The sequence below is a fragment of the Prionailurus bengalensis genome, chromosome C1 (assembly GCF_016509475.1).
Source record: "Prionailurus bengalensis isolate Pbe53 chromosome C1, Fcat_Pben_1.1_paternal_pri, whole genome shotgun sequence".
Lineage (NCBI taxonomy): Eukaryota > Metazoa > Chordata > Mammalia > Carnivora > Felidae > Prionailurus > Prionailurus bengalensis.
The window spans coordinates 175,036,386-175,057,565 of NC_057345.1; the positions used below are offsets into that span (position 1 = coordinate 175,036,386).

The following is a 21,180-nucleotide window of genomic DNA, read 5'->3' on the forward strand; positions in this document are numbered from 1 at the left end:
TAATAGTAATTTTTTTGTGGATGTTTTATCTTGTCTAATAGGTAGAAGGTAGAATTATTATTCAACATCAGGAGGTATTTACTTCTAAGTATACAGTATAAAGGATTGAAATAAAATTTCATTATTGTTGATGTAAGAAAATTTAAAACCATAAGTTGTTGTCAATAAGTTATGCCAATTAGAAATGCTGAGCTTTTTTTAAAATGAATTTTCAAGTTTAGTGGCTGTAATTCCTATACTTAAGATTTATGTGTAATGTCATCAGATGTTTGTTATTGTTAGATTTTATAAACTACCAATGTGAGAGTTAGTTGCACTGTACATCTCTATGAAAAAGAATTCTCCTAAAAATATAGTCTTAGGTTTTTATTAAAAAACAATCATCTCTATTCCAAAGTGTTATGTATTATTATTCTTAGATTTACTTTATTTAGATTTACAACAGGATAAATACAAACACCATATAATTCAAGATGGAAACTGTACCTCACGAAATGTAAAGGGATGAGAAAGATGGCAGCAACTATCAAAACATTCCTGGCATAAGTGATATTCTATGCATTCAGTACACCTAAAAAGGCAAAATATTAAGACACACAAGAAAAAAAACAATTATTTTGATGGTTTAGGTGAAAAATTCCAGCTAAAATTTCCTGGGAACTAGGCAGATAGGACAAGGCCCATCTTTTCGCACCTGTTATTATCTTCCTACCACTACTGTAACAAATTACAGCAAATTTAGCAGCTTAACAACACAACTTAATTATCTTATAGTTTTGTAGGATAGAAGGCTGACATAGGTCTCAAGGGACCAAAATCAAAGGGTCAACAGGGTTGCATTTGTTTCTGGAGGTTCTAAAGGGGACCCCTTTCCTTGGTCTTTCCATTTTCTAGAAGCTGTCTACCTTCCTTGGCTTAGCTTGTTGTCCTTTCCTTTATCTTCAACGCAAGCAATGCTTTGTCTCTCTGGGCTTTTCTTCCAAAGTCACATCTCCTTCTGACTCTTTTTTTGCCTCCCTTTCCACTTTTAAGAACACTTGTGATTACATTTGGCCCAGGAAATCAAGAATAATCTTCTTACTTCAAGGTCAGGTGTTTAGCAATCTTAATTACATCTGCAACTTTAATTCCCCTATGTTAGGTAAGTTCTGGGCATAAGAATGTGGACATATTTGGGAAGGCATTATTTTGTCTACCACACAATCCTTCCATGATTTCTTTCCACAGTACCTTAATTTTCATTTCTTTCTTTATCTAAATTCCTATAGGATTTATAGCCTATTAGATATTCTATCGTTTGATTAGCCAGTGTTTTCCAATTGTTTCAAGAATGCGAGAGTTGTGCTTAGCAGAATACTTCTTAAAAATAAAAATTATATTCCCTTTTTTTCTCACAATATGTAAAAAGTTATATGTATAAAAAGTTATTAAATAAACAGAAATTTCACTTTCCACAAAAGCTTTAATCTCAAACTTACATCATTTATAAAAAAATTTGCAATAAGTACATAATTTTAATTTACTTGCAGCAATATTTACCAAACAAATAATATTCTGGGCAGTAATCAAACAAACTTATTTTCTTATGCAAGTTATTAAAGTTTTAGAAAACTATTTCCATGAGAAATCTGGGAAAATATGTCCTTTAAACATTTAGAAGCCCATGCACTAATTTATTATTGTTATTAATTTAACATTAACCAATCATAGCAATGGAGCATTTTATTTGATACACCAAATTTTGCTAGGCAAGAAAAAATTAAGTATCTCTATATTTCAACATATATATGTGTGTGTGTGTATACATATACATATGTATACATATATACATATGTATATACATATATATACATACACACACACACACACACACACACACACACACACACACATATATATGTATTTAGAATTAACTTCTTAAAAGATAAGTAGCTCTGTTGTGAAACTCTAATGAAGAAGGAACTGAAAAGCTTTCTAGTTTGTCTCCTACTCAATACATTACTAAAACTACTGGGAATAGTTTTTCAGGCTAATGACTAAAATGCCAGTATCTGAGGGAATGAAATGAAGGTGAAGTCACAAATATTGAAATAAATTCTTTAATTTGTAAGAGAGGACTGATATAGAGGTAAGTAATTGTAAGCCAAACCTAGAGTGGAGAAATTATTCTCCGAGCATAGGGCAGTAAGCAGGGAGCAAAACAGTGGACCTGTATTTGGAACAAGTCTCCCCAGAATGTGCCACTGTGGCATGTGGATTACTTTGAGCTCAAGTCAATCAAGGCCCAAAAAGAGTCAGGAAGAGCTTTTTATCTCCCCCTCAACTACCTAAAGGAATTTAGATAGAGGCCCAGTCCAGGAAGAGAGCTATCACCAGAGATAACTACAAAGAGTATGTACTAGGTATGATAAACTGGAGGGAGCTCAGCAGGACCTCTTTGTTCAAATTCCTCTCTGTGTCCTATTGTCTCACCATGGCTTGACATTTGTTTTTCCCATCTTCCCATAAATTGTCCTCTTTCCCTTTGAAGACACGAACTCCTACCCCCTTTCTCCTTAGCCCAGGATGGCTTCTAAGCCTTAACTGCTTGTCTTTGAAACTTTCATGTCAGTGTGAGGCTCCTGCATGAACAAATTTAAATTTGCTTTTTATGCTATTAATCTGTCTTACGTCAGTTTAATTAATAGACCAGATGAAAGAACCTAGAAAGGTATAGAAAATTTTTTCCTCCTGTACAAGGGGTAGTGTGAAGAATCATCCACAAAGACAGAGAGAGCAGTCAGAAAACTCAGAGGAAAAGAGTGCACTACCATTAACAAAATACTTAAAGATTTGAAATTATCTATAAAAGCCACACTCTAATAATTTGAGGAACAGGCAACAACGAGGACTGAGAATTTTACACCATGTCTGCTTCATGTCCTCATCTCTCACAGCTGTTCCTCCCAACCCCCTCTTTCACATGTTATCTTAGCTTCTTACTGTTTGGATCTGTACCTCTTGAAAACAATGGTTACTAATACCGAAGATCAAGTCCTTCCTTTTTCTGGAACCTATTTAACTAACATTCCTGATGCTAGCTGAATACCTGCTAAACCTTCACAAAAATTCTGACCTTCTTTCTCAAGTTAAAATGTTCCTTTGGAGTCTTCTCAGGCCAGTCATTTTCCAGTAAAGACTCTTACTTACAGTGATCCAGTTGATTTTCTTCTATGTGACACATAAGGAAAACAAAGAACTAAAACACTATAAACCAGAAAAGTTACCATTTGCTGACAGGAGTGATTAAAAACAGTTTTATGATTTTATGAGAGGGTTCTAAAAAATGTATGAATTGGGCTCATCATAATGTATTTCTATGAAGACTGGAAAAAATATTTTCTTCACATACAGTTAAGCTAAAATTTTAATTAAAACACAATTCCTAAGCATAGCAATTAGTTGATGTTTTAGTGTGGCAATTGCAGTAAAGTTTGGGGATTAAGTACAAAAGTAACAAAAACTGTTTTCTCTAATAATTATTGCCATTGAAGCATAGGATTGAAACAAAAAACACATGTACTTGTTGAAATTTGGAGTTCAGGAAACTCAATTAAATATTCAGTCAATCTAGTCAATACCCCTCTAGCTCAATTATAGAAGTTTTTGGCAATATCAATGATGGTTCAAAGAAAGTTACAGAAGCTGAGAGGTCTAGAAGTGGAGGGTTCTGAATTTGGAAATTCATTTAGGCCAAAGCAACAAGCCTGTGTCCAGAGCTTCCAGGACAGAATGCTACTTCACACTCTCAATCTAGACTGGAGTGCAAAGCCAATACCTTTCTGTAAGTGAAGGAATAAAACAATGAGTTTTTGAGGTACTAGGCTGACGTAGATCACCAGTCTGGAAATCCTAAAAAAGCAACCATCACTTACTCAAACATACTACATACAGAAGGAAGAACCCAGCCTAAATGACTAGTACTCTAATGCTTCAAGTTTTCTAATGTTAAAAAGAGTTAGAAAACATGTTTATCATTTTAGTGATGACACTTACTTATAACATCTCCCCTCAATTGGAAATTGTTTACAGTTATTACAGGGAATTCCAAGGTGTTTGTCCAGTCGCTCTTTTTCAGCTGCAGTTACAAGTTTGCTAGAGTTTTTGAATTCCTCTAAAATAAGTTTTATTGGTGCAAACTCTTTCCTACATAGAGGACATTTCAACATGGAAGCATTTGATATCATATCCTGATAATTAGCTAGGATCTTCATGCATTTTATATGAAGGCTATTGCCACAGCCAAACCTGTTAGAAATAAAATGAGTTTACCATTTGTATCCATCAAAGTTATATGTATTTATATAAATAAAACTTTCTGTGCTACCATCTTTGTTTCCTATAAAAACAGATTCTGAACCAATTTTCCAGATATGGCGTGATTATACACATAAACATTATCTTATTCACCTACCTAATCTATCATCTTTAATCTATACACCAGAATTCCTAACAAATTCTCCCCCATTCCAATGAAATGGTGGCAAACAATTTTGCATCATTTTCTTTTTTTTAAGATTTTATTTTTGAGTTATCTCTACACCCAACCTAGGGCTCAAACCCACAACCCTGAGATTAAGAGAGCCACTCAGGCACTCCAGTATTTTTCATTTTTAAAGTCAGGATAAATATAATCTTGACCAAAAAGAAAATTATAACAATAGTAATTATTCTTAAATGAAAGACATCACTGAGAGCAGGGGTATCACCTCATTTTTCTAGAAATCACAATATTTGATAGTACCTGAAAAATATCTACTGAGAGAAATAATATTTTGGGAAATAGTTAATAATTTAAAAATATGCAATAGAAGCTGCCATATGAGGGGTGCCTGGGTGGCTCAGTCGGTTGAGTGTCCGCCTTCGGCTCAGGTCATGATCTCACAGCCTGTGAGTTTGAGCCCCGTGTCAGGCTCTGTGCTGACAGCTCAGAGACTGGAGCCTGCTTCAGATTCTGTGCTTCCCTCTCTCTCTGCCCCAATCCACTCACATTCTGTCTCTGTCTCTCTCAATAATAAATAAGCATTAAAAAAATAAAAAAAAGAAGCTGCTATATGAAAAACTACACGGATGAAAATTTTGGCAAATAATCAGGAGTAAGAAAATGAAAAATTCAATAGCAAATGGTTGCCCAAATATCCAAGTCCAACTTTACAGTGCCTTGAAGAATAGTATGAATATGACACTCTCAATAAATGTTTGTGTATAGGTAAAAATTTGAATTACTTAGGTTGAAAGATAGAATTTGAAACTGAAAGGAATTTTTAGAATATTAAAGTACTATCTTTACTCAGAAAATTCTTTGTAACTTCTCTGAGCCAATGGGTATAAAACAAAAATGTGAAAATTATCCTACCTTAATAGCCTAAAGTGGAGAAGGGAGAAGGGAATAAAGTGGAGTTAGATTTTAATTTTCACCCTTTATATTGTAGCCTAGAAATATTTTGAATAAGAACAGGACCTGTTACAACATATATGTTAGGAAACAGAAGAAGGGCATTTAAATATAAATTAAGCAATACGTAAAGCTTTTTATTGTTTTTCTATCAACATGTCTCCTAACAAGAAATTACAAACATATTAAATTAGAATTTTTTCATAAGCTTTAAATCACCAAAGGAAAAAAACACGTAGAACACTGGGAAGATGGCAAAGTAGGAGAATCCTGAGGTCACGTTGTCCTATGGATACACTGAGATAACAGCTACATCAGTGCAATTAACTCAGAAACAACCAAAGACTGGCAGAACATATTTTTCACAGTTCATCGTAGAGAGAATGCAACATTCAAAAGTATAGGGGGAGCAGAGACGTGGTCAAGAACTAAACCCATGTGGAGGTTAACCACAATGGGAAGGGCAACACAAGCATGGAGAAGTGAGAGAATCAGACCCCACACCAGGCACCTCAGGCACAGGGAATTGCACTGGGAAGACAAGTCCGCATAACATTTGGCTTTGAAAACCAATGGGGCTTAACACTGCCAGCAGGCCCTAGCTCCAGGAGAGCCAGAGGGTGATAGGAAACTGAGTCCCTGCCATTAAAGAGCCAGCATAACAAATAACCCAGCCCAGATATAGTAATAAAAGCAGCAGTTTGAAAAGCACCAGGGGGTACACATGAAGGAGATTATTTACTAATTTCAGAACATGCCCTAGAAGGGCAAGGATCATTAAGAGACTTCAAGAACAAAAGAGCTGGTGGGTGCCATTTCTATCCTCTTCCCAGCCCCATAGGCTAGATACCTGGATGTTTGTAGCAATCAGCTAAACACTTTCCACCTATCTTGCTATTGCAGTGCTTCTGGCCCTCACATTATCATGTGGATCCATGACAACCAACTTGCCCCACTCAGTAGGTGTCCCCCCATAGCAGCTCTTGCCCTAACATGCTCCGTAGGCAGCCCTGGCAAGGACCAGCACCACTCTAAAGCGACTCCTGCTCTCGGGAGAGGAGAAGGTAACTACACACACCAGTGCACCCACAGTCCCAGAAGCCAAATCTTACAGTTGGAAGCTCAGAGACTGCCCTGTCAATCAGTGCAACTGTAGCATGGGCACACAGAATGGGGGCAGGCATGGGGTCTGACTTCTGGACCCATCCACCCACGAAAGCCTCTCAGGAGACAAGGCAGAGAGAGTACCCTGCAGACAGGTGTGACAACAGCCCCAACAGATGGACTGGAGGTAGGCATCTAATCTGACATCTGGCTCCATTTACCAATGAAGCCCTCTCAGGTGACAACACAGGAGAGCACTATGCACTTCAGCATGACTGCAGCTCCAACAGACAGGCTGAGGGCAGACATCTGGTGTGACTACTAATGCTGCCCAACTACAAACCTAGTACTTTAGATGGGTTCAAATTAAAGCAACATTTAACGTATATACACTATTATATTCATAGGATGTTATATATGAACCTAATGGCAACCACACATAAAAATGACAACCATATAAAAACAACCTTATAATTGATATAGAAAAAGTAAAGAGAAAGGAATCCAAGCACAACACAAAAGGAAGCCATCAAACCACAAGAGAGCAAGAAAGAAGAAAGGAACAGAGAACTACAAAAACAACCATAAAACAAGTAACAAAATGGCAATAAGTACATATATACCAATAAATACTTTTAAATATAAATGAATTAAATGTTCCAATCAAAGGACACAGGGTGAGTAAATATATATATATATATATATATACATATATATATATATGACTCATCTCGCTTTGAGAAGAATGCTGGTGCAATTTTGATTGGGATTGTATTGAATGTGTGGATTGCTTTGGGTAGTATTGACATTTTAACAATATTTATTCTTCCAATCCATAAGCATGGACTGTTTCTCCATTTCTTTGTATCTTTCTCAATTTCTTTCATAAGCTCTCTATAGTTTTCAGAATACAGATCTTTTACATCTTTGGTTAGGTTTATTCCTAGGTATTTTATGCTTCTTGGTGCAAATGTGAATGGGATCAGTTTATGTCTTTCTGTTGCTTCATTATTAGTTTATAAGAATGCAACTGATTTCAGTACATTAATTTTATATCCTGTGACTTTGCTGAATTCATTTATCAGTTCTAGCAGACTTTTGGTGGAGTCTATTGGGTTTTCCATGTATAATATCTAGTCATCTGCAAAAAGTGAAAGCTTGACTTCATCTTTGTCAATTTTGATGCCTTTGATTTCCTTTTTTTGTCTGATTGCTGATGCTAGAACTTCCAACTCTAGGTTAAACAACAGTGGTGAGAGTGGACATCCCTGTCGTGTTCCTGATCTCAGGGGGAAAGCTCTCAGTTTTTCCCCATTGAGGATGATATTAGCTGTGGGCTTTTCATAAATGGCTTTTATGATGTTTAAGTATGTTCCTTCTATTCTGACATTCTTGAGGGTTTTTATTACGAAAGGCTGCTGAATTTTGTCAAATGCTTTTCCTGTATCTATTGACAGGATCATATGGTTCTTATCTTTTCTTTTATTAATGTGATGTATCACATTGATTGATTTGCCTATATTGAACCAGCCCTGAAGCTCAGGAATGAATCCCACTTGATCATGGTGAATAATTCTTTTTATATGCTGTTGAATTCGATTTGCTAGTATCTTGTTGAGAATTTTTGCATCCATATTCATCAGGGATATTGGCCTGTAGTTCTCTTTTTTTTGCGAAGCTAGAAAAATAATCCTAAAATTTGTATGGAACCACAAAAGACTCCAAATAGCCAAAGTAATATTGAAGAAGACCAAAGCGGGAGGTATCACAATCCCAGACTTTAGCCTTTACTACAAAGCTGTAATCATCAAGACAGCATGGTACTGGCACAAACACAGACACATAGGTCAATGGAATAGAATAGAGACTCCAGAATTGGACCCACAAAAGTATGGCCAACTAATCTTTGACAAAGCAGGAAAGAATATCCAATGGAAAAAAGACAGTCTCTTTACCAAATGGTGCTGGGAGAACTGGACAGCAACATGCAGAAGAATGAAACTAGACCACTTTCTTACATCAAACACAAAACAAACTCAAAATGGATGAAGGACCTGAATGTGACAGGAAACCATCAAAACCCTAGAGGAGAAAGCAGGAAAAAACCTCTCTGACCTCAGCCGCAGCAATTTCTTACTTGACACATCTCCAAAGGCAAGGGAGTTAAAAGCAAAAATGAACTATGGGACCTCATGAAGATAAAAAGATTCTGCACAGCAAAGGAAACAATCAACAAAACTAAAAGGGAACCGACAGAATGGGAAAAGATATTTGCAAATGACATATCGGACAAAGGGCTAGTATCTAAAATCTATAAAGAGCTCACCAAACTCCACACCCGAAAAACAAATAACCCAGTGAAGAAATGGGCAGAAAACATGAATAGACACTTCTCTAAAGAAGACATCCAGATGGCCAACAGGCACATGAAAAGATGCTCAACATCACTCCTCATCAGGGCAATACAAATCAAAACCACACTGAGAAATCACCTCACACCAGTCAGAGTGGCTAAAATGAACAAATCAGGACACTATAGATGCTGGCAAGGATGTGGAGAAACTGAAACCCTCTTGCACTGTTGGTGGGAATGCAAACTCTGGAAAACAATGTGGAGGTTCCTCACAAAATTAAAAATAGATCTACCCTATGACCCAGCAATAGTACTGGTAGGATTTTACCCAAGGGATACAGGAGTGCTGATGCATAGGGGCACTCGTACCCCAATGTTTATAGCAGCACTTTCAACAATAGCCAAATTATGGAAAGGGCCTAAATGTCCATCAACTGATGAATGGATAAAGAAGTTGTGGTTTATATATACAATGGAATACTACTTGGCAGTGAGAAAGAATGAAATATGGCCTTTTGTAGCAACATGGATGGAACTGGAGAGTGTTATGCTAAATGAAATAAGTCATACAGAGAAAGACAGATACCATATGTTTTCATGCTTATGTGGATCCTATGAAACTTAATGGAAGACCATGGGGGAGGGGAAGGGGGAAAAAAAGTTACAGAGAGGGAAGGAGGCAAACTATAAGAGACTCTTAAAAACTGAGAACAAACTGAGGGTTGATGGGGGGAGGGGCAGGGTGAGAGGGAGGGGAAAGTGGGTGATGGGCATTGAGGAGGGCACCCGTTGGGATGAGCACTGGGTGTTGTATGGAAACCAATTTGACAATAAATTTCATGTTAAAAAAAAAAAGAAAAATTAGCTTTAGTCTTTTTCTCAGATAGAGCTAATGGGTTTTTTGAAGAATTTTTAATTACGTTATTATGAGAGAGTTATGTGTTATAGTTCTTTTATTAACAACGTGTATGATTGTGGTCTATTCATTTAGCCTTTCTGGGACCCATTTTTATCTCGTACAAAATAAATGTTAGCACATATTTTTCAAAAAAAAAAAGACTCATCTATATGTCACCTTCAAGAGACTCACTTCAGACCTAAAGACATATGCAGATTGAAAATGAAGAGCTAGAAAACCACTTACCATGCAAATGAAAGTGAAAAGAAAGCTGAAGTAGCAATGCTTATACTGGACAAAATAGACTTGAAAACAAAGACTGTGACAAGAGAAAAGGAAGGACACTAATAATGATAAAGGGAACAATCCAAAAAAAGGATATAACAACTGTAAATATTTATGCACTCAACATAGCAGCACCTAAAGCCAGAAAGGACCTATTAACAGGCATAAAGGAATAAACTGACAATGATACGATAATAGTAGGGGACTTTAACACCCCACTTACATCAATGGATACATCTGCCAGACGGAAAATAAACAAGGAAGGAGTAGCTTTGAATGACAGGACTGGCCAGATGGACCTAACAGATATTCAGAACATTATATCCCAAAACAGCAGACTACACAGTCTTTTCAAGTGCACATGGAACATTCTCCAGAATAGATTGCATATTAGGTCACTAACAAATATCGATAAATTTAAAAAGAATGAAATCTTATCATGCACATTTTCTGATCATGACATTATGAAATTAGAAATCAAACAGAATGCAAATATATGGAGGCTAAATAACATGCTACTAAACAATGAATGGGTTAATCAAAAAAATAAGAGGAAATCAAAATACATGGAGACAACTAAAAAAGAAAACACAATGGTCCAAATCTTTGGGATGCAGCAAAATCTGATCAAAGAGAGAAATTTATAGCAATACAGATATACCTCAAGAAGCAAGAAAGATCTCTAATAAACAACCTAACCTTATACCTAAAGGAGCTAGAAAAAGAACATAGCCCAAAGCCAGTAGAAGGAAGGAAATAATAAAAATTAAAGTAGAAATGAATGAAATAGAGACAACTCCCGCCCCCCAACAATAGAAGAGATCAATGAAACCAGTAGCTGGTTCTTTGAAAAAATCAATAAAATTGATAAACCTTTTATCAGACTCATCAAGAGAAAATGAGAGAGGACTCAAATAAATAAAATCAGAAATGAAGAAGGAGGGGTGCCTGGGTGGCTCAATCAGTTAGGCTTCTGACTTCGACTCAGGTCATGATCTCGCGGTTCACGAGTTCGAGCCCTGTGTTGGGCTCTGTGCTGATAGCCTGTTTTGGATTCTGTGTCTCCCTCTCTCTGCCCCTCCCCTGCTCATTCTCTGTCTCTGTCTGTCTCTCTCTAAAAAATAAATAAAACAGGGGCACCTGGGTGGCTAAGTTGGTTAAGCGTCTGACTTTGGCTTGGGTCATGATCTTGTGGTTTGTGGGTTCGAGCCCCGTGTCGGGCTCTGTGCTGACAGCTCAGAGCCTGGAGCCTGCTTCAAATTCTGTGTCTCCCTCTCTCTCTGCCCCTCCCCTGCTCATCCTCTGTCTCTCTCTCTATCCCTAGAAAAATTTCAAAAATCAATCAACATGATACATTAGTAAGAGAAAGGACAAAAACCATATGATCATCTCAACAGATGCAGAAAAAGCATTGAGAAAGTACCACATCCATTCATGATAAAAACTCTCAGCAAAGTAGGTTTAGAGGGAACATTTCTCAACATAATAAAGACTATATATAAAAAACCCACACTAAAATCATACTCAGCAGTGAAGTACTGAGAGCTTTTCCTTTAAGATCATAATAAGATAAGGGTGTCTGCTCCTACTGTTTTTATTAAATATAATACTGAGAGTCCTAGCCACAGCAACCAGGCTAAAATAAATAAATGGCATCCAAATTAGTAAGTAAGAAGTAAAACATTCAGTATTTGCAAATCACAGAATACTATATATAGTAAACCTTTAAAACACCACCAAAAAACACTAGAACTAATAAATGAATTCAGTAAGGTCACAGGATACAAAATCAATTTACAGAAATCTATTACATTTCTGTATACTAATAATGAAGTAGCAAAAAGAGAAACAAAGAAAAAATCCCATTTATAATTGCATCAAAATGAACAAAATACTTAGGAATAAATCTAACTATAAAACATTGATGAAAGAAATTGAAGATGAGACAACAAATGGAAAGATATTCCATGCCCTAGGACTGAAAGAATCAATACTATGAAAATGTCCACACTACCCAAAGCAATCTACAGAGTCAATGTAATTTCTATCAGAAGACAAACAACAGTTTTGGCAGAACTAGAACCAATAATCCTAAAATATGTATGGAACCTCAAAGATAGCCAAAGACAGCTTGAGAAAGAAAAATAAAGCTGGCACTTCAAATTCCAAGTTTTAAGATATATATAAAGCTGTAGTAATTGAAAACAGTATAATACTGGCACAAAAATAGACACATAGATCAACAGAACAGAATAGAGGGCCCAAAATTAACACACACTTGTATGGTCAATTAATCTACAACAAAGAAGGCAAGAATTTACAATGAGGAGAAGACAGTTTCTTCAATGAATGGTTCTGGGAAAACTAGATAGCTATAGGCAAAAAGAATAAAATTGGACCACTTTCTTACACCACACACAAAAATCAGCTCAAAATGGATTAAAGATATAAATGTAAGACCTGGGGGTGCCTGGGTGGCTCAGTCAGTTGAGCATCCAATTCTTGATTTTGGTTCAGATAATGATCTCAGGGTTGTGGGATCGAGCCCTGTGTTTGGCTCTGTACTAAATGTGGAGCCTGCTTGGGATTCTCTCTCTTCCTCTCTCCCATTCCTCCTGCTCATGCTCTCCCTTTCTCACTCTAAAATGTTAAAGAAAAGTGAGATCCAAAACCATAAAAATCCCCAAAGAAAATACAGGCAATAATTTTTTTGACTGCAGCCATAGAATCATGTTTCTAGATATGTCTCCTCAGTCAGGGAAAACAAAATCAAAATTAAACTATTTGGGACTAATCAAAATTAAAAGCTTTTGCACAGCAATGGAAACCATCAACAAATCCAAAAGGCAACATACTGAATGGGGGAAGATATTTTCAAGTGATATATCTGATTTTGGTATATCCAAAATATATAAAGAACTTATATAACTCAACACCAAAAACCCCCAAATAATCTGATCAAAAAATGGGCAGAGGATTTGAACTGACATTCCAAGGCAGACATACAGATGGTTGATATAGACATGAAAAGATGCTCAGCATCACAAACCGTCAGAGAAATGCATATCAACACCACAAAGAGATATCACCTTAAACCTGTCAGAATGGCTGACACAAAAAACACCAAAAATAACAAGTGTTGGCAAGGATGTGGAGAAAAAGGAACCTTCATGCACTGTTGGTGGAAATGCAAACTGGTGCAACCACTATGGAAAGCAGTATGGTGGTTCTTCAAAAAATTAAAAATAGAATTACCATGATTTAGTAATTTCACTAAAGGTAATTTGCTGAAGGAAAACAAAAACATGGATTCAAAAGATATATGTACCCCTATGCTTACTGCAGCATATTTACAATAGCCAAGATGTGAAAGCAACCCAAGTGTCCATCAACAAATGAATGGATAAAGAAGGTGTCATACACACACACAAGGGAATATTACTCAACCACAGAAAAGAATAAGACCTTGTCATTTGCAACAACATGGATTAACCTAGATGGTATAATCCTAAGTGAAATAAATCAGCCAAAGAAAGACAAATACCATATGATTTCACTCATGTGAAATTTAAGAAACAAAACAAATGAACAACAACAATAAAAAGATCAGCAAAATACCAGACTCTTAAATACAGAAAAGATACTGGTGGTTGTCGGAGGGAAGGTGAGTAGGGGAATGGGTGAAATAGATAACGCAGATTAAGAGTACATTTATCTTAATGAGTACTAAATATTCCTCAGAACTGCTGAATCATTATACTGTATACCTGAAACTAATATAATGTATTTTAATTGTACTTCAATAACAAAGATAAAGAAAAAACATGTCACCTGCAAAATGTGACAGGAAGTTTTTTCTCTAAAAGTACTTCTTGACAAATAGAGCAGATATCATCTGATCCAATTTCCTTCTGTTTAATGTACCCATCTTCTTCAATATGCACAGTTTCATCATTTGTTCCTTGTTGTGGAGTTTGAACTCGATGTATCCCTCGAAGCAAGTCACTGATTTCTCTTTCCACAAGACCTAACTGCAAAGCACCTATGAAGAATCCCAAAGTATTAAAATTCAGTGGCAAAATTAGAGATACAGAAATGTAAATAACTTATGCTGAAAGTTAGAATTTTATTTCAAATATCAGAAACACAGTTTTGATTGAATTGTTACACTGAGATTTACCACTTCTTGTATTTTTTTTCAGAACCAAAAGGTCAAGAAAGAGTCATTGATAAAAAGAATGGGAGGTGCCGGGTGGCTCAGTTGGTTAAGCATCTGACTTCAAATCAGGTCATGACCTCACAGTTCATGGGTTTGAGCCCCATGCCAGGCTCTGTGCTGATAGCTCAGAGCCTGGAGGCTGCTTCAGATTCTGTGTCTCCCTCTCTCTCTGCCCCTCCCTGACTTGTTCTCTCTCCCTAAAAAATAAATAAACATAAAAATAAATGAATGGAAATTATATTTTTTTTCTTATAACTGAAAAGAGTCAGTGTAAATGTTGCATTGTAAAGGTTTTGCATTAATTATATGACAGTGTTCATCCTTGGATTGGTGTTATAATCATGTCTTAGATTTTAATCTGTTCAATTTGTCCATAAATAATATTTTATCAACATACCACCAAAAGAAATGGACACAAATACATAAAGGGGAAATAGTTAGTGAAATTAGTCTTTGTTAGATGAATAATGAATGAATAGATAACAGGAGAGCAAGACTCAATTGTAACTACTCTCCTGTCTTGGTTTTCAGTTTTTACAAGAATGTCTTGGTAGCCACATCTTTCACAGATTTGGTTAGTATTCTTCTGAATAATCTATTTGGAACTATGTTGCTTATAATCTTGGGATGTGCATTCTTTGAATTATGAATTTTCTCCATCCTACTTTCCTTATAAGAAATCGTTTCTAATACATTTAGTTTTGATCAGGGAATCCTAGATTCTTTATTCCTTTCTCCATCCCAGGCTCCTTTCCTTTTCTCTCTCCTTAACATGCCATAATTTAAATGCCATCTGTTATTGGTCCTCTTGAATTCTATTCATTTTATACATTCTTTAATACATTATTTAATAAATTTTAAAATACTTGCAAGATAATAAAACCTTCATTTTTTCTGGAAAGACTTCAAAATTAAACACTAAGAATACTGAAAACATCATAGAACAATATAGAAATCTCTGTTCCTTGCATGAGGTGGGGTGGCAGGTGGAATGTAAGAGGGTAACATAATTTAATTAACCATTACTTTGGAGGATGAGAGCTATTTGTCACAGAGACAGAGCAACATCTGCTCTCTAAAAAAGACAGGGAGGAAAATGAAGAACAAAAACTGTGCTTTTGGGAATAAAGATTTCCTAGGGCAGCAGAATTATTGAAACATAAAAGTTCATAAGAGGAGCTGGCCATAAATGTCTTATGTGGTATAACATGAATTGGAAAATGAAAGGCAGAAACAAACTCTTCTGAAATTAATTTAAAAAATTAATGTATGAGACTATGAAAGAATATTCTTTTATAGAGAAGAACAAGACAGCTAATCTTATCAGAGGGCAATGGAAGATGTTCAACTTCATTAACATAAAAGAAAATTAGTTAAAATAAGAATGATACACAGACACAGAATAAAACCTATTGAATAAGCAATAGTAAATCAATGAAATGTTTTGTTTGTTTGCCTTATGTCATTTCTTTTTGCATTTAAAAAAGTTATATGAAGATACTTTAGACCTTCTAAGGGTATGTTAGATGTATGGAAGAATGGAAATTTATTTAATTTGCCAGGAACGAACAGATTACAATGAACCTTGTAGCTGGCATTTTTTTGTGTTCTGTAGGACAGCCTTTTTTCCCCCTACACTATAGAAATATTATTAACATTTGAAAATATTTCTTCATATTTTTAAATTATTTTCTTTGGGGACTTAAGTATTCTGTTCATGTCTTTCATTATGTGCTTAAGTAATAATATGTACCTAAAACACGAATCTCAAACCAAACCTAGCAGAAAATTGACAGGTAGCTGAAACTGCAAATCAGCAAAAGTATTTTAAGACCAATTTGGCAATACATCTGGTTGGCAGACATAAAAATTTTAATACTTTTACTCCAAAATCTGATTAATGAGACATTAGGCTAAACAAATGATTGAAAGAAGAGAAAGCTTCATGTACAAAGAATATGACAAACAGAAATATATTAAATGCCTAACAATAGAATAATGTTAAGTAAATTATGATATACCATATTTAGCCACTGATGACTTTAATTACAGAGATTACACAGCATTGAAAATGGGTATAAAGTAACAATGTGTGATAAAAGCAGAGGACAAAATTCCCATGCACTATTAGACATACATAAATATAAAGTAATAAAGGAAAATGGGAGCAAAAAAGTTTATTGTATCTTTGTAGTGGGAATTTAAAAATTTTTTTCTTAAACATGGTTCTTAATTTATTTGTAAATATTTAATTAAAAAAAGGAACGGATGGCATTTACTAGACAAAAAGAAAAAGAGAAAATGGAGAAGAGGGAAAAAAATCTAGTTTATACTTTGGGTTTTGACTACTGTTAGCATTGGAACTTTTAGAATCTCCCTTATAAAAGAAGAGAGGGGAGTTGGATAAACTAAAAGTTTCTCTAATGCCAACGTTTATAAAACAAAGAGAAGGATACGTTTTTGACTCTTAGCTATTTTGTCCCTCAGCTCTCTATTAAAAAGTAAACTATAAAAAAAATAGACATTATCTTTAGAAGAAACTATTAGGTGATAAATGTAGGTTTTGCTGGAAAACATTTATTGGGTGATGGGAAAAATAATGCTCCATGTTCAAAAACTGATGTCTTTATAATAAAATTCCTTTGTAATCATCTTTGTAAATGTTCAAAAATAAAAGTCAATTGTTTTTGATATGCAACACTAGAGCGCAAATATTTGTTTCCTGATTTGTTTTAGAAGGATCTAGGAATGATATTCAAAACACTCACATAATCCAAATGAATAATCATTTATAGCTTTCTTTAAATTAATTTAAATCATCTATGTTTGTTCCAGCTTTCATTAAAAATTTTTTTCTTATGCTTATTTATTTCTGAGAGAGAGAGAGAGAGAGAGCGCAAGCAGGGGAGGGGCAGAGAAAGAGAGAGAGGCAAAGAATCCAAAGCAGGCTCCAGGCTCTGAGCTGTCAGCACAGAGCCCTACACAGAGCTTGAACCAATGGACCGTGAGAGCATGACCTGAGGCAAAGTCGGTTACTCAATGGACTAAGCCAGCCAGGCACCCCCATTCTAGCTTTCATTTACATGATAAATTTTAAGATGATTAAGACTTCTACTTTTTTGAATATTTGTGCAAATAGGATTGTCTCAATGTTGACCAAAACTTCTTTTAAATATAGAGATATGAAAGATCTTTTATTTTTGTAGGAAGTATATATTTTTCAAAATTAACATTTAGGATTAAACATTAAAAAACATTAAAAAAAATTCCCAACCATAGGCTGATATTTATAAAAAGAACAAGACACAGTTTCTGCCTTTAAGAAATAAAAAGGATAACAGAATATTAACTATTAGGTTAATCCATATGAAATTGCTACTTTTGGAAATGAAAAACTCCACAAATGTTAGTATTCATTTTTCAATTCATAAAGAAGTATCTAACAGAGGCTCCTGGCTAATACATAGTACAATAGATGTTTGTTGAATTTGGTTGTATAGAGCTGCACTGTAATAAGAGTAGCCATTAGCCACATGTGACTACTGAGCACTTGAAATATGGTTCATGTGACTAAAAATCTAAATTTCCAATTTTGCTTCACTTATATTTAAATTGAAAACTCATAATATATAGTTACTGAAAAATTTGTAAGTATGTATATGTAACAATTTAGGTATTACATGAATCTATTTTTCAACTGAGTATTTTATAAAATCTAAATGCAGATCAAATATTTCCATTGAAAATATAGTGTCTAGATGAGATGCTCTGTAAGTATAAAATACTAAGACTTTGAAGACAGTATCAAAAATATTGCATATTTTTATATTGATTACATGTTGATATGGTAATATTTTAATGTATTAGATTAAATTAAAATATATTATTAAAATTAACTTTCCCTGTTTCTTTTTACTCTTTGTAATATGGCTACTAGAAAATTACATATGTGGCTTGCATTATATTTCTATTGGACAGCACTAGTATGGAAGCTTGTGAAAATGGTATGTAAAACAGTGTAGAGAACAAGTAAGATTTGGAGAGGACGTGAGCACTTAACTTCAGGTGGATAAAATGAAGAAATAGAGAAATAAACAGTGTATACAATATCAAACAACCCAATCATTGTGTATGAAGGGATTGGAAGAGAGGATGAAGTAGAGAACTAAGTGACATTCCAGAAAGAACCTTTTGTCTACAATGTGGAGAAGGAAGAAACCAAGTGCAGGCACCGAAAAGAAACAGGCTCTAGAACACTATGAAGGGCTGATGAAGGTTGGACAAAGGTGAGAATGAGAATGGAGAGATGAAAACACCGTTGAGAAGGAGGTATGATGTAACATGAACGGGATTTATGAAATGACTCCTTAGACAGGAGAGAGGAAATTGGGAGAAGAAAAATCAAGGAGAATCCTATGGTTTCTAGTTTTGGAGACTAAAGAAAAAGGAAAGCCAATATATGAGGTAGGGGATACAAGAGGGGAGCACAAATGGGGGGGGGGAAATTTGGTATTTAAAATGCCTGTGGGACCTCCAAATCTGAGCTGCCCCGAAGGCAACTGAAAATAGTGCTCTGTGGATAAGAGAATGTGTAATATGAGAGAAGAGTACAAAAAAAAGTGTCTGTGAAACACTAATATTAATTTATTATCTAGTACAACTTTTAAATGTTTACTGTGATTACCATAATGACAATATCTTTTTAATAAAATCTATAAATCCAAATGACCTATAACAAAATTAATTTCTTTCTCTTTTAATTTTGAGGACTCTAGAACTTAAAGTTACATACCTATATGCTTGACTCTAAACTCAATTTAAGTACTGTCATAAAAACTATTTTACTCTTAAAAACATGTATTTATATTTTTTACATACAAATTTCAGTTAGTAGATATTTTTGAATGAAATTATGTTCCATGTCAACTATTACTGTGATCTAAAAAATTACATTTCTGATTTTTTTTACAATTAAAATAATTTTACGCCTAGAAACCACTGTGAATCTTTGCTTAGCACACATGAAGGAAATTTTGCCTTCAGAATAACTAGCCATTGTTTCATCCCTTTTTTTATTAAGTGCCCCTGAATTTGAAATGACATATAAAGTTACATTTTTTTATTAAGGAAGAAAAATGTTCCAAGTGTCTTAAATGCAACAAACTGAGCTACAGATAGTTGTCAGATTGTCTAGGAAAATAATTGTTTAAATTTAGAATATGTCTAAAAAAAATTATTAAATATGTTAACTTCAAAATAATTAAAGAAGAAATGCAACTTACATTCATGATTCCTTGGAAGTTTGAATTTTTTCAACAAGACCCTAGTATTCACAGGTGGAAAACCAAAAGAAATATTTATTTATGATATAACCTAAAATGATATCTTTTAATATTAGGAGTAGCATTATAGAATTTATATTGCTGATGGTGTTATAAATATACTTAACACTCTCATCAGTTTTCTGTTATAATGATAAGTAGTTAAATGTTAACTGTACTGAAATTAAAATTAAAAATTCATACAAAAACAGTAGTTAAATGTTTTAAAGTAAGCATATGTGAAAAAAGTATGATAAATGAAAATAAAAGACATTTATAATAAAGAGATTTGCCAGAAAGAGTCCATGTATTTCTTTATAACATACATTTATTCACAGAGACAGGTTAGTAAAGGAATGAGATATTCATTGTAATTCCTTTAAACTTCCCTAGAAGTTTCTTAGTCCTGAAAATGGAGTAATTTTCTGGAGAGTACCAATACTGTTTTCCTACATATACCACTTGAATGTATGACAGAAAAAATACTTCAAATATTGCCAATTGAAATGGAATATGACTTTTTTAAAAGCTGAAAATACATAAAAAATTCTTACTTAAATATATTAAATATACTTTAGTACATTATATACTTGAATTATATTTCCATTTAGTTTGGTTAATATATTGTAAAAAACAAGTAACATTATATAGAAATCAGAACAGAAGGCCCTTGCCCTGAGGAAGCTGGCATTAAAAAATGGAAAAAAAACTATTTTAATAAACATAATTTACCGTTTTTAATAATAAAACCAAACTGCAAGTTTTTAAAGGACCATATTTTATATCTTCTATGCTAACTAGAGTAAATTGTGTTAGGAATGCTCAATAAAAACTGATCAAAACAAAACAACAAAAACTTCGTAATACAAGCTTTGGAAATGAAGGTATATACTTTTTTTTTTTTTTTAACTTATAAAGAAAAGCATTCAAAATGTGAGATACATATTCTTCTCTCAATTTTTTGTTAGATTTGTTTTACCCTCCAATTACTATCTTAAAAGATTCATAGTAAAATGCTTATTGAAAATAAAAATAATACATTAGAAAATATCATAATTAAAAAAATAATGAGGGGCACGTGGGTGACTCAGTCAGTTGAGTGGCCGACTTTGGCTCAGGTCATGATCTAACAGTTTGTGGGTTTGAGCCCCGTGTCTGGCTCTATGCTGGACAGCTCAGAGCCAGAGCCTTCAGATTCTGCATCTCCTTCTCGCGCTGTACCTCCCCGGCTTGCACTCTGTCTCTCTCTCTCAAAAATAAATAAGCATTAAAGAAATTGAAGAAAATAATAAAAATAATAAAAATTTAAAAAACATAACGAATTTTTTGTATTAAATGATTTGTTTGTTGTACTACATTTACAAAGAAAACAAACAATGCACCCAGTAGAAAGAATAAAAATAAAAATGTATTTGGGAATTTATTTTTAACTGACAGCAAATAGAAATCCTATAGTGAGAACATATTTATTATTGATGTGAATCAGGGAGGTTTTTCTTTTTCTGTTTTATAGTTAGATTTCACATTTGTACATAAGATTCTTAGATAGTAAGAATTTAAAAAGTG

At 34.2% G+C, this 21,180-nt stretch overlaps 1 protein-coding gene across 1 annotated transcript in view; it reads right to left on the reverse strand.

Moving 5' to 3' along the window:
- Positions 1–21,180, reverse strand: part of ZSWIM2 (zinc finger SWIM-type containing 2) — a 31,611-nt gene that overhangs the window by 8,689 nt on the left and 1,742 nt on the right. Inside the window, exons 3-6 of the mRNA XM_043577247.1 lie at positions 19,576–19,616; positions 13,906–14,116; positions 4,036–4,287; positions 487–571 (exon numbers count right to left, since the gene is read on the reverse strand). Of these exons, the coding sequence (XP_043433182.1) occupies positions 487–571; positions 4,036–4,287; positions 13,906–14,116; positions 19,576–19,616 (589 nt within the window). The remainder of the gene's footprint in view (positions 1–486; positions 572–4,035; positions 4,288–13,905; positions 14,117–19,575; positions 19,617–21,180) is intronic.